At 38.6% G+C, this 12633-nt stretch overlaps 1 protein-coding gene across 2 annotated transcripts in view; it reads right to left on the reverse strand.

Moving 5' to 3' along the window:
* LOC115217952 (membrane metallo-endopeptidase-like 1) overlaps positions 1-12633 on the reverse strand; it is a 227942-nt gene that overhangs the window by 198074 nt on the left and 17235 nt on the right. For both annotated transcript variants that reach the window (XM_029787671.2, XM_036508066.1), the window contains exon 2: positions 580-713. In XM_029787671.2, the coding sequence (XP_029643531.2) occupies positions 580-713 (134 nt within the window). The remainder of the gene's footprint in view (positions 1-579; positions 714-12633) is intronic.

Genomic DNA, 12633 nt, shown 5'->3' on the forward strand with positions numbered 1-12633 from the left:
GGCCCATCATTGAAACAGAAAGGAGCAGTAGTTGATTGGCAGGGAACAAAAATCTGTTTTAATATGTTGTACATTGTTTTGGAGCCAAAGGCCAGTTGAATATGTAAAGATATGCTCAACTACCATGCATTCTTTAAAGTCTTTAGCTCTCTCTGTAAAGTTGCTTTATGGCACTTCAACAGTTACTCTGCATTTCCAAGTAAATTAGGACCAAGAAATTTCTGGTGTGATTTATACTTGATGCCAATTTTTTCCGTCTTTTGAACTCTGCTCATTCATAATATTATATTACACAGTTATATTTCTTCTTCCTGTTTTATCCCCTGTTTCCTTTTTTCTATACCTCATACAAAACATTTTGATACATTTCCTTCATAATTACATTTAATGCAATTGCCATCCTGTTTACATGTTTCATAACAGTTCGAACTTTCATAATGACTATTATCTTCTGAAACTATCAATTAAAAGTGTGAAATCAAATTTAATGCCCTGCTCAATAAAAAATTGACTCAAAAATAATTCCATGTAAATTGAAACTTATTCACATTTTTAATGCAAAACAGAAACATAACTTACTTGTATCTAATTCTTCATATGAAACAGTCAAAGAAAATATAAGGGCAACCAGAACTATACAACTAAAAATGACAGCCTGAATTGTACGCTTTTCTCTTCGGGATCGGGTTGCCCACCATCCATAGTTAATGAATCTGTAAAAATAAAATAACATATTCACTATAAAATTGACTGATGTAATATTTTGTGAGTAATTCAACATTAAACCAATAAAAATATTTGGGAAAATAATTCAATATTTACAATTTTGATGAAACTAGATATTCTATTATCCATCTCTTGAACACTTATCTCTATGCCACTCATCTCTTCTTTTATCTCTCACTGTATTATGTTACTGGTACAGCTAATGCGCTCTGCACCTCATTACAACATGCTTCCAGTGTCACTGGATTTCTGCAATCTTCTCATCTCTCCAATACTCAACCTCTCTCATTATATCACCACACCTTTCTCATCTATTATCAAGTATATGTACAAGGGATTGCATCACGTCTACATGCAACCCATACACTCTAGCATTACTCTTATACTTCCACTCATCACTTCCTTGCAGTGCCACTCATTATTGACCCTCCTCATTCCCTCTTTTCCATTTATTTACCTCATATATAACTATTCATCAATCCCTCTTACCCTTTTACCACCCAATCTGTTTTTATTATCACATTCTTGCTCTGTTCACCTACTTACCCTAATTTTTCTGTCTAGCTATGTAACTGAGTAAATGAACATGTCCCTGAAAGATGAGGTATCTTTGATTTTACAGGGTACAAGGCAAATCCCACTAAAAGTGGTGTCATTATTAAATCCTTCCAAGACACTTTGTAAAGTAGTTGGTGAATGAGCAGACATGAAGTCAAGAGTAACCTTTAGCCTTGTCAAGGACACAACAATTTCTCTGATACTGGTATCACAATGAAATATACTTGTACATTCAGTAAAGTGGTTGGTGCTAGAAAAGGTATCTGATCGTTGAAACCATGACAAAATTAAAATGTACAAGTGAAACATGGTCCTCTCACTTGTCCTAGAAGGACAGTAACTTTGAATAAGAACTGATTTGCATGATTTGTCTAAGCCATGCCAACATGGAAATAGGAAATAAGATGACGAAAAGGAGGAGGAGAGACTAGTGACAATGATAATTACTTCTTATAGTGATATGAAGCCACAAATTTATTAAAGCAGAGGGAATTTAATTGTATCCACTACATAATTACTAGTACTACTTGAAGAGACAAATGTAAGGTGAAGCTCTGTAGAACTAGAAATGAGAATATAATAAAGCTAGTGTTGAGTTTTGGGACACAAAAATTAAGTTTCCTGGAGGCAGAATAGTGACAGTTGTTTTACAAACCCACATCATCCCACACTGTAATACATTTAATGTAATATAGTATACAGATTCTTCTCACATGCAGGCAGCCACCAATATAAGTAAAATCAGTAAAAATAAAAGGAGACATACTAACAAGCTATTCACTGAAGATACTCAAAACAAGTGATACATGCAAAATATAAAAGTAAAGAGTAACAAAGATACTAAATGTGTAGAGAATAGCTTTGAGAAGACTTTGCTGCAGTTGATTTTCATGATGTATACAATACCATAATCAATTAAATATGGATGGATTCATGTGCAGAATTAATGCACATTATTGTACTAAGCAACACTAGCTTTTCTAAAGTGCATGCAAGCAAATTACAGATTATAAATTAAGAATTCAAAATGAATCATTCTCTATTCTATTATTTTATACTACACTTGGAAATCTGTAGAAGTGAACTTTTAATTTACTAAATGAACAGGAATACAAACATATTTGTATGCACTACATAGCTCCCAATGATTATCACTAGCCAACAAAATATTTTCTTTCATTGATAATAACAATTGGTATTACCTAATTTGAGTATGCTGAATTTATTATATGAAGTTTTTTTTTTCTGTAAGCTCTAGATTTTTTGCAATTAAGGTTTTTTATATTTTCCAAATTTCAAATATTTCTTAAGATATGATATAATCTATCTCATAATTTTCTAGTTATGCTATCTTCAAACTAGATGGAAAAGAACAAATATCTATGCATTGAGATTCTAACTTCATTCATATTTATGAGTTAGTACACCACAATAATAATTAGGCAATAAATATAATATTTCTTATTTGAATTCTGAGTAAAATAAATGTTATCATGTGCTAGTTTTTTTGGCCATCTGCTTTTCAGTTGAAAATATATATCATATATATAAAACTGTAGTTGTGTGAGTGTCTGTCCCCTTCGATTTAGATTCCTAACTACTCCCACATTTTGCAGTGCAGTTTAACCAAATTCGGGTATCTTATAGTCGTGATTCATATCAAGCCCGTCTGAGTATTAGCGCACGTCTATGATGAGTCTACGATTTAAAAAATAATTTAACATCATTTTTTATTCCATTTTAATGCATAATTTTTCGTGTGTCGATGGCGGCGGAGTTGGCGTCCATGGTCACACCTGCACCTGTTTGCTTCTCCCCTTCTTCCCTCCCTCGTGAAGCTGTGGGGAAGGGAGTGTAAGGAAATCAACGTCGTAAAGCGTTGTCAAGGAGACCAGCGTTCTTTTAGAACAACGACTTCATGGCTTGAAGACACCAAAACAGAAATGGCTAAGAAAACCCGAATTGGCATCTATAAGGGAACTAACTCTCTAAAAATGCTTATATAGTTATTTCCCTTACAAACCCGAGCAACGCCGGGCGATACTGCTAGTATCATATATAAACGATAGGTGTACATAGTTGAGAAACGGATTAGGATGGAAGACAAAACACTAACAGATCTTATTCAGGCAAGAATTTATACTTGGAGCTGTTGTGTTTGTAGACTTTCTCAGGGAAATCTCATTTAATGTTCCAGCAGTAGTCTGCCATCATGTTTTTGTCCCATCGCCCTTGATGATGCTCTTCCATGATTGGCAGAACTTCACTTTAATACTGACTGCACACACACAAAATCAGCGGGCCAACCATATCTTTCGATTACCACCAAAAATTACTGCTAGCTGATATTTTTCCAACAGATTGCTGACAAATGAGACAATTAGTCACTGCTGCTATAATATCAATTTGTTTGCTTCCTCTACCAAACTTTCAACTGAGAGATGTCTTAGTCAACTGAATTAGAGAGCTATAAACAGAAGGCTGTCTTCACCCATTAAGGTAGTTTATTTCAGTAATATTTTGAATACTTTAAGGATTGCAAATGTAGATTTGTCCACACATCCTTTTCTCCATCTCATTCTTTCACTTTGACAACTATACATTTTATAAGCAACGTTTTGATGGAATAAATGTATTTTAATTGGATCAATGTAATGTTGTAATGTTTAGTCAACAATTTCATCTGACATCAACCAACTACACCACTAAAGTCATCTGCTTTTCTGTTTCCAAGAAAAATTTTATGACTGCTATGAATTGTGGGATGATGTTAGCAGCTGGGGAGCTGACAGGAACTTGGGTGCTGACCAGAAGAGGAAGGGCACAGGAGTGACATGTGCGCAGGCAGTGGACAATTGGTCCTTTTCAATCGGGATAGCCGACAGTGCTGGATGTGTGAGCACTTCAACAAAGTGAGGGAAAAGCAGCTGCTATTTTTAGCATTCAGGTCGGTCCATGTGGAAGGATGCGTTACCACCGGCAAGGTCTGTGTCGACGAAGAGAAGGTAGGTGTCTAACTTCAATCTCCCGCATACACCACAAGCTATTTCGGCACTCCACATAAGATGACACCACAATGGCAGCTAAAATCAGGATCACCAGTGATGTTATCAGACCCTTTAATGGTGAGGGCGATGTAGTGGCCTGAATGCGTAAAATCAGGCTTGTGGTGAGATTGCAAGGCATTAGCGACGTGGCGAGCCTTATGGCACTATATTTGGAAGGAAGAGAGTTGACTCTATATTTCAAGATGGACGACTGAACAAAGAGAAGATTGAGCGACGTCTGAGAGAGGCTTACACCAAGTGTGAATATACAGCCTTTGTTAATCTGGGCATAATTAGATGGATGAGAGAGCAGGTGGATGTATACATGGCGGAGGTGTGTAGGTTGGCCACACTGGCTGGGTTAACGAGAGAAGGCTGGACAGAGCAGTGCAACTGGCGTTCGTAAGTGGGTTACCTGACAATATAGGGATTCAACTGCAACAATTGCCCAGAAGCAAAAAGATGGCACTGAGCAAACTTGTGACTTAAGTCCTTGTGTTGACGTGAAACACTGGATGGAAGGCAATAGCGATGGCAGTAACAGAGGTGCATAAAGACGGCCGACGGCCGGAGAAAGATGCGAAGAAGCTTACTGTACAACGACAGCAGCTGTTCTCAGGCTGGTATTTTAAATGTAGGGGTCACACATGGTGAGGGAGTGTACACAACCGGGGTCCGTCTGCTATCGATGCAAGAAAACAGGGCACATCGCCCATGATTGCGACCAGGGAAACGACCGTAGGGAAGTTGCTGCCTCTTGAGCTTTCCCTGCAAACGAGTAGAGGTGCTTTTGGAGATGCTGCCCTTAATTGATGTTGAGGCTGAGGGAAGACATTCAATGCCCTTGTGTATACGGGTTGCACAACCACCATCGTAACTTCAAGGGACTGCACCGCTTACACCATTGAGGGCAAGGATTTTCAGACGGCGTTTGATGGTCAGCAGTGCATGATAGAATGGCGATGGAAAGACAAGACCCCGATGCTGAAGAACAGGGTGAGCTGCTACCAGCGTACCCAGAAAGGCCACGCCAGGATCGAGGTCGAAGATGAGGTAGAGAGTTGGGTCAAAGAAAGAGTCCTTGTCTTGTGGGAGGAGGAGGTAGTGGGCAGAGTGCTACCGCTGATGGCAGAGGTGCAGCTAACGAAGGGAAAAGTCAGACCGGTGCTGGACTTTAGAGAGCTAAACGAGCATATATTGTGCCACATGGGAGGCAAGGCGATGGACGTTTGTGGTGAGTCGTTATGTGTGTGGAGACAGTCGATCAAGGCAGCGACGATTGTAGACTTGAAATCGGCATACTCGCAGTTCCATGTGTGTGACAAACTGTGGCGATATCAGCAGGTGTGGTACAAGGGCCGGATGTACTGTTTAACAGGCTGGTTTTCGGACTGAATTCCACTCCAAAGATCATGGCGGCAGTGCTTAAGTCCATCCTAAGGAAAGAGGACAAGATAAGAAAGGCCACCAGTTCCTACATAGATGACATTTTCGTGGATGAAACTGTAGTGCCAGCCAACAAGGTAGTGAGACATCTGGAGAAGTTCGGGCTGATTGCGAAGTCACCAGATTCAATAGAAGGGGGAGCTGCAATGGGGCTGAAGCTGCGAAGAGATAGATCAGGTGAGTTGGTGTTCAGGAGAGGGAATGAAATCCCAGAGCTGAGTTCCAGCATCAGCAGGAGAGAGCTGTTCTCGGTGTGAGGGAAGTTGGTCAGTCACTACCTGATCGCTGGATGGCTATGCACAGCGTGCAATTACACCAAGAGATGAGCGGTGGGGGAGAGTTAGGGCAACAAGGTGGCAGAAGGGACAGTGGCGATGATGCAGGAAATCTTAGAGAGGACGAGAGCGGAAGACCCGGTCAGGGGGAACAGATATGTGCCCAAGACAGAATGCGGGACTGTCTGGTGTGATGCTAGCAGTATAGCGATAGAGGTTGTGTTGGAGATCGAAGGCACCGAGGTGGAGGACGCAGCCTGGTTTCGGAAAGCAGATGACTTTAACCACATCAATGTCACCGAATTAGACATGGTGCTGAAGGGGGTGAACTTGGCCCTGAAATGGGGGCTGCGCTCAATCAAAATCTGAATGGATTCAGCCACTGTGCTTGGCTGGGTAGGATCGGTGATCACCGGTGAAAGGAGAGTTCGAACGAAAGGTGCCCCGGAGATGTCTAGGAGTTCTAGGAGAATTGATTGCCAAGTTTTGACTGAAGCTGAACGTGGTTTTCATGCCTTCGGAGAAAAACAGGGCAGACGCACTGACCAGGGTGAAAAGGGTGTGGTTGGAAGAGCTAGAGGAGGCAAAGAAAGGGATAGCTATGGTGTGTTAGTTGGATGACTCCAAACTAAGAGACTGCATGCTATGCATCACTTGGGTGTGGACAGGACTCTGTATCTCGTGAAGATGATTGATGCTGATGTCACTCGGAGAAGCATCCGGAAAGTGGTCGGGAGCTGTGACAGGTGCAAGTCCATTGACCCTGCTCCATGTCGGCATGAGCAAGGAAACCTTTTGGTGGAGCACAACTGGAAGAGACTAGCTGTGGATGTGACGCATTACCGTCAGGGAATGTATCTCTCCATGGTCGACTGTGGGCCAGCTGGCCATTTGGAGGGAGCTGAGGACGGGCATTGCTGACAAGATTGAGCGGATTTTGAACAGGATATTTTTAGAGAGGGGTCCCGTGGAAGAACTGCTAATGGATAAAGGGGTGGCATTTCGTTCAGAAGCGTTGAGGGATATGCTCGACCGGTGGAAAGTGCATCGCTTATTCAGAGCAGCATATAGGCTGAGTGGTAATGGAATCATAGAGAGGCACCATTGGATAGTCAAGGCCATAGCAGAAAGAGGGCACATTTTTCCACTGGAGGCAGTTTTCTGGTACAACATGTCTCCCCGATCCAGACAAGCCGAAGAATCTGTGCCACACAGAGCGCTATTTAAATATGAATGGAGGCATCTGAGTAAAGCACCGGAGTGTCACAAGGAAAAGAAGGGACCCACCTGCGTGAAAATAGGGGAGGAAGCCTGAGTTAAGCCACTGAAGGCACGCTGTACATCTCAATGGAGCAGAGGAATGGTGACAGTGGTCAATTCCAGAAACAATGTCTCTGTGGATGGAATGCTGTGACACATCTTGGACCTTCGCAGGATTGTCGTTTCATCAGATGATGATTGTGGAGAGGAGGAGAACAAGGTGCCTAGCCTGAGAAGATCTCAACATGCAAAGTGCCCTCCCAGTTGGATGGTGGACTTCGACGTGGAGTAGAGATAATGCGATCTTTAAGATCAGGCTGGCATGTGGGATGACATTAGCAGCTGGGGAGCTGACCGGAAGAGGAAGGGCACAGGAGTGATGCGCGTGCAGGCAGGGGACAATTGGGGTAGCTGACAGTGCTGGACATGTGAATGCTTCAGCAAGGTGAGGGAAAAGCAGCTGCTATTTTTAGCATTCAAGTCGGGCCATGTGGAAGGGTGCATTACCGATGGAGAAGTCTGCGTCGACGAAGAGAAGGTAGGTGTCTTACTTCAAATCTCCCGCATACATCACATGAATGACAGTCATGCTGCTCTTTCCTTGTCGTTCATCTTTCCAACAAATTCCATATCATGTACACAGACATGAATCTGAGGTCCGTCAGACACATATGCTTTGATCTTCTCAAATGGCAAACCAGGGAATGCAGAGACTATATGTTGAAGACATTCACCATCTGTATTCAATGACTTAGTGAACTGTTTCATGATGACCAGCTTTATATGGAGTGGTGGGAAAATAATCTTTTCTCGCCTGCCAATTGAATCATTCACAATATTTAGCATGCCTATTTCCAGAGTTTCACAAATGGGCCACTTCTTCTGAATCCAGTGTTTCTCTTGAGCTCAGATGTCCCACATGCAGAGATAGCAAGGAAACTTTGTGAAACCTTTCTGTTAGCTGAGGAAAAAAATTGACCATTTTCAAATCTATGCAAATGGTTCAGTTGTGCTCATGATATATTAGTTGGTCAATAACCTCTTTTTATGTCATTGTATTCTTCTTCAAAACACACTGAGTGACCAACTGAGACAGCTCCATAAACATTGCTATTGTGTAGGAGAACACACATAAGGCTGTGCTTAGAACTATCTAGAAATAGTTGCCAGTGAGCAGAACTTGATCTTCATACTCTCATTCACTCGCTTCATCTTTGGAAAAGATAAAACCAAGGAAAACTGGAACTGGAAGTGTCTCAGAGTGCATAATAGGTCTAATCGCTAAAGGAATATTGGGATAAAGATATTTTACACCTATTTTTCTTGCTGATGCCTTTTGTGTTGACAATACAAAAATAACATTCACTTATGTTGTACCTTGGCTCTTGCCAAACCATAGGAACTCCAAACAGCAGGACCTTCATTTTTCTTTTATTTCCTCACAGTTATGACACAAAACACGAGGGGACCCATTTTTGGTCTTGGTCACCTAGGGGAAGTCCAAAATAAGTTTCATAAGCCCATCCCACAAACAATGTGATAGTGTTCTTTTGACAAATAAGTGTGAAGGAGCCACAGACATAGCAAAAGTCATCAGGACTATTCATACATCTATGTCTACTTGAAGAAATCATGATCTGATCTGAAAAAACACAATGGTCAATTCATTGAGAGTAGGATATACATATCTCAATATATCACCTTTAACTATAAATGTATAAAAAGTTAATCTTCAAATTGCAAAAAGCAAGAGCATGGAGAGCAAAACCAATTACAGATTTGAAATTAGCACAAAAAAGTCAGTTAGAATCAGTAAAAGCTCTCGTGCAACAGAAAATTAAAAAGAAATTGTTGTCCATTGTTATAACTGGCTGATTAATTAGTATACTCTTGCTCACACATATAATGCATGTGCATGTGTGTGCATGTGCATGTGTGTGTATGTGTCTGTGTTTTGTGTGTGTGTGTGTGTGTGGAGGTACTTGGCTTAGTGGAGGAGGAGTCTGAACATTGATGGACTTTTAACCTCATGCTAAATTCATAATTTAAATCCGTACATATTTGTATATGGCTTGTACAACCCAAATAAGTCATTTGTCAACACCTAGTTTCCTTAGTGAACACCAAATTACTGAATGAGGTACCCTCTAAAGTTTCTTGTCCAAATGAACTAAAGCTAGGCTAAGCAGTTTACAGTAATCCCTTGCCATATTGCGGTTTATTATTTAAGCTTATGTTGATTCTTTTGTGGTGTTGTTTTGCATTTATAATAAAACTGGCAGAATTGCCCGGCGTTGCTCGGGGCTGAATTGCTTGAAAGTACTGTTAATGATTGCACTGAATTATGATGATTATTCAGGCAAATATTGATATAAGTTTACGGTGGGAGATAAGGACTTAATGATCAAACGTGTGCCATTGCATTGTTTTGGGGGAACCAAATTTCTGATGAGCATTATAGGGGCACCAACTTTAAGTTTGAGAAAGTGTGGTGGTAGTCCGGGGTGCTCAAAGGAATTGAGTACCTCTATTGGATAGTTGATGACGTCCTCTGGGTCAGGAGTTGTATCGATAGACTGATATACATAGACTTCCCCAGGAATGAGTTTTAGCATTTCATCATTAATATGGTGAACAGTTTCATTCCTCGGGGCCAGTATAGCCTTTTTGCCAATCCAATCCATATTCTGATAATTACCTTGTAGATCTGGGAACACTGCATCTCTGAGATCAGAAGGCGTCTTAACAATGGTACAAATGGAATCGATGGCAATATTACCATTTTCATCCCCTGGTATTTTGCCTTCGCCAAGTGCAAGGAGGGTGTGAGGAAATGCTGCTGATGTGTTATTACGTCGCATATGAGCACACATATTGGTGTGAAGTTTGAGAGTTACTTCCCTTTATTAAAAACAATTTGCATTAAAATGGAAAAAAATTATGGTAAATTATTTGTAAAATCGTAGACTCATCGTAGACGCGCGCTAATACCCAGAAGGGCTCGATATGAATCAGGACTATAAGATACCCGGTTTTTGTTAACCTGCATCGCAAAATGTGGGAGTAGTTCGGAATCTAAATCGGAGTAGACAGACACACAACCTTTCTTTTATATATAAACTAGCAGTATCGCCTGGCGTTGCTCGGGTTTGTAAGGGAAATAACTATATAAGCATTTTTAGAGAGTTATAGCCAAAAAATAGCAAAAAAATGCATTAAAAATTGAAAAAAAATTAAGGTAATTTTTTTTTTAAATCGTTGACACATCGTAGATATTTTTAGAGAGTTACTTCCCTTATATAATAACGAAAAATATGCATTAAAATGGAAAAATATGATGGTAAATTTTTTTTTAATCGTAGACTCATCGTAGACGCGCGCTAATACCCAGAAGGGCTCGATATGAATCACGACTATAAGATACCCGCTTTTGGTTAAACTACACCGCAAAATGTGGGAGTAGTTACGAATCTAAATCGTAGGAGACAGACACACAACTTCACTCTTATATATAAAGATATAAGCCACGTAGTTATATACACATACTTTGTTATATACACATTCTTAAAAGAAAATGTTATTTTGAACACAACATTTACAAAGAATAAAATATTTTTTGGTTTTTCTTAACCCTTTCGTTACTATATTTCTGACCAAAATACACCCCTTATGTGTTTCAATTAATTTCTAACGTAATCATAAATTTAGTCTGGTTTCATTAAAAAACTATAACTTTTTTATTTATGAATATATTAATCTGATTTTTGGAAGATAATTTAGTGAAATGTTCTCAACCAATTCTATACTATAATTTTTGTCACAAAGTGACTCTAATTGCAGGTAGATACAGGTAAATTCAACATTATATAAAATTATTAAAATTTTGTTCAAACATCGCTATAGAAAATGGGTTATTAGCTAATATTCAATTGGGTATACAACAAAATTTTACGTTAGAATTTGTTATTCTGGGTAACTTTCTAATACCCATAATAATATTTATGGCAAAATAGGCCTTAATTTCATTTAAGGTTGTGGGAAATAACAAACTATCGTTTCTTTCGCTTTGTTTAGGTTGAGATCAAATACCACATGCTTTTTTTTTTCAGTCATAGAGTTATATTTATGAAGGTCTTCAGTAGAAAATCCTTCGAATTCTGACTCGCTGCTTGATATAATGAAATTCGTATCCATTTTTTGTCAGAATTACAAATTTTGAAAACACAATAGGAACAAATTTCGGAAAAAAATCTCCCATAATTCACGGAATTAAAATTACACTTCGATTTTTGTACAAAACTGTAGTTGAACTGTTTACGAAGTATAATACGTGTTTTCACGAATGTTCTAAAGAGATTTACTCTGATATTCTCATTTAAATATGAATAGGTAAATTCGGGCGGCTTGGTCACATTAACCAAAATTTTTTTCGGGCGGTTTGGTAACGAAAGGGTTAAACGGATGCATACATTTATTAATAACTATATATAAGTGTCGTCTGTTTATACATAAACACTGTTTCATACTGCAATTATATATATCTGGTTCCATATATCTGGTTCCGTTTTCAGCAGAGAAAGACGTGATTGCCTTTGCTCTGTGAAAAAGTTTGCATAGAACGGCGAAATAACCCACTGTAGTTGCAAAACGTAAAACTCTAAGTCATAGAGATCACTATAACACTTTGGTTAAAAATATTTTTAAAAATATATATATAAATATATACATATACACAGTAATTTTCATTTTCGCTGAAACGCACATGGTGCAAAAATAACTGAATCAAGTTATCTCCTGCAAGAAAGAAAAAAGAAGCATCTCTCCTGAAAAAAATCCCGTAAACCAAAAAAAAAAATAATAATCCAGACCACATTGTTGGATTAAGTATCAATTTCATCTATTTCATATTTTATTTATTATTCTATTTTATCTTTCACTTAGGCCCACATCTTAGTTAAAGTTGCGATCGTCATTTTGTTTGTTTACATTTTCAATATCTGTTCTCGATATAATAATTTTCCAGATACTCTATCTTCTAATTAGCCTTAAGATTAAATTAAATAACGTTTAATATTGATACCGTCAAATTAGCCTTAGGATTAAATTAAATAACGTTTAATATTGTTTAATATTGTTAATAATTATTGTTAATTAGCCTTAAGATTAAATTAAATAACGTTTAATATTGTTAATAATTTTTCAGATACTCTATCTTCTAATTAGCCTTAAGATTAAATTAAATAACGTTTAATATTAATAACGTCTAATTAGCCTTAGGATTAAATTAAATAACGTTTAATATTGTTAATAATTATTGTTAA

The sequence above is a fragment of the Octopus sinensis genome, linkage group LG12 (assembly GCF_006345805.1).
Source record: "Octopus sinensis linkage group LG12, ASM634580v1, whole genome shotgun sequence".
Classification (NCBI taxonomy): domain Eukaryota; kingdom Metazoa; phylum Mollusca; class Cephalopoda; order Octopoda; family Octopodidae; genus Octopus; species Octopus sinensis.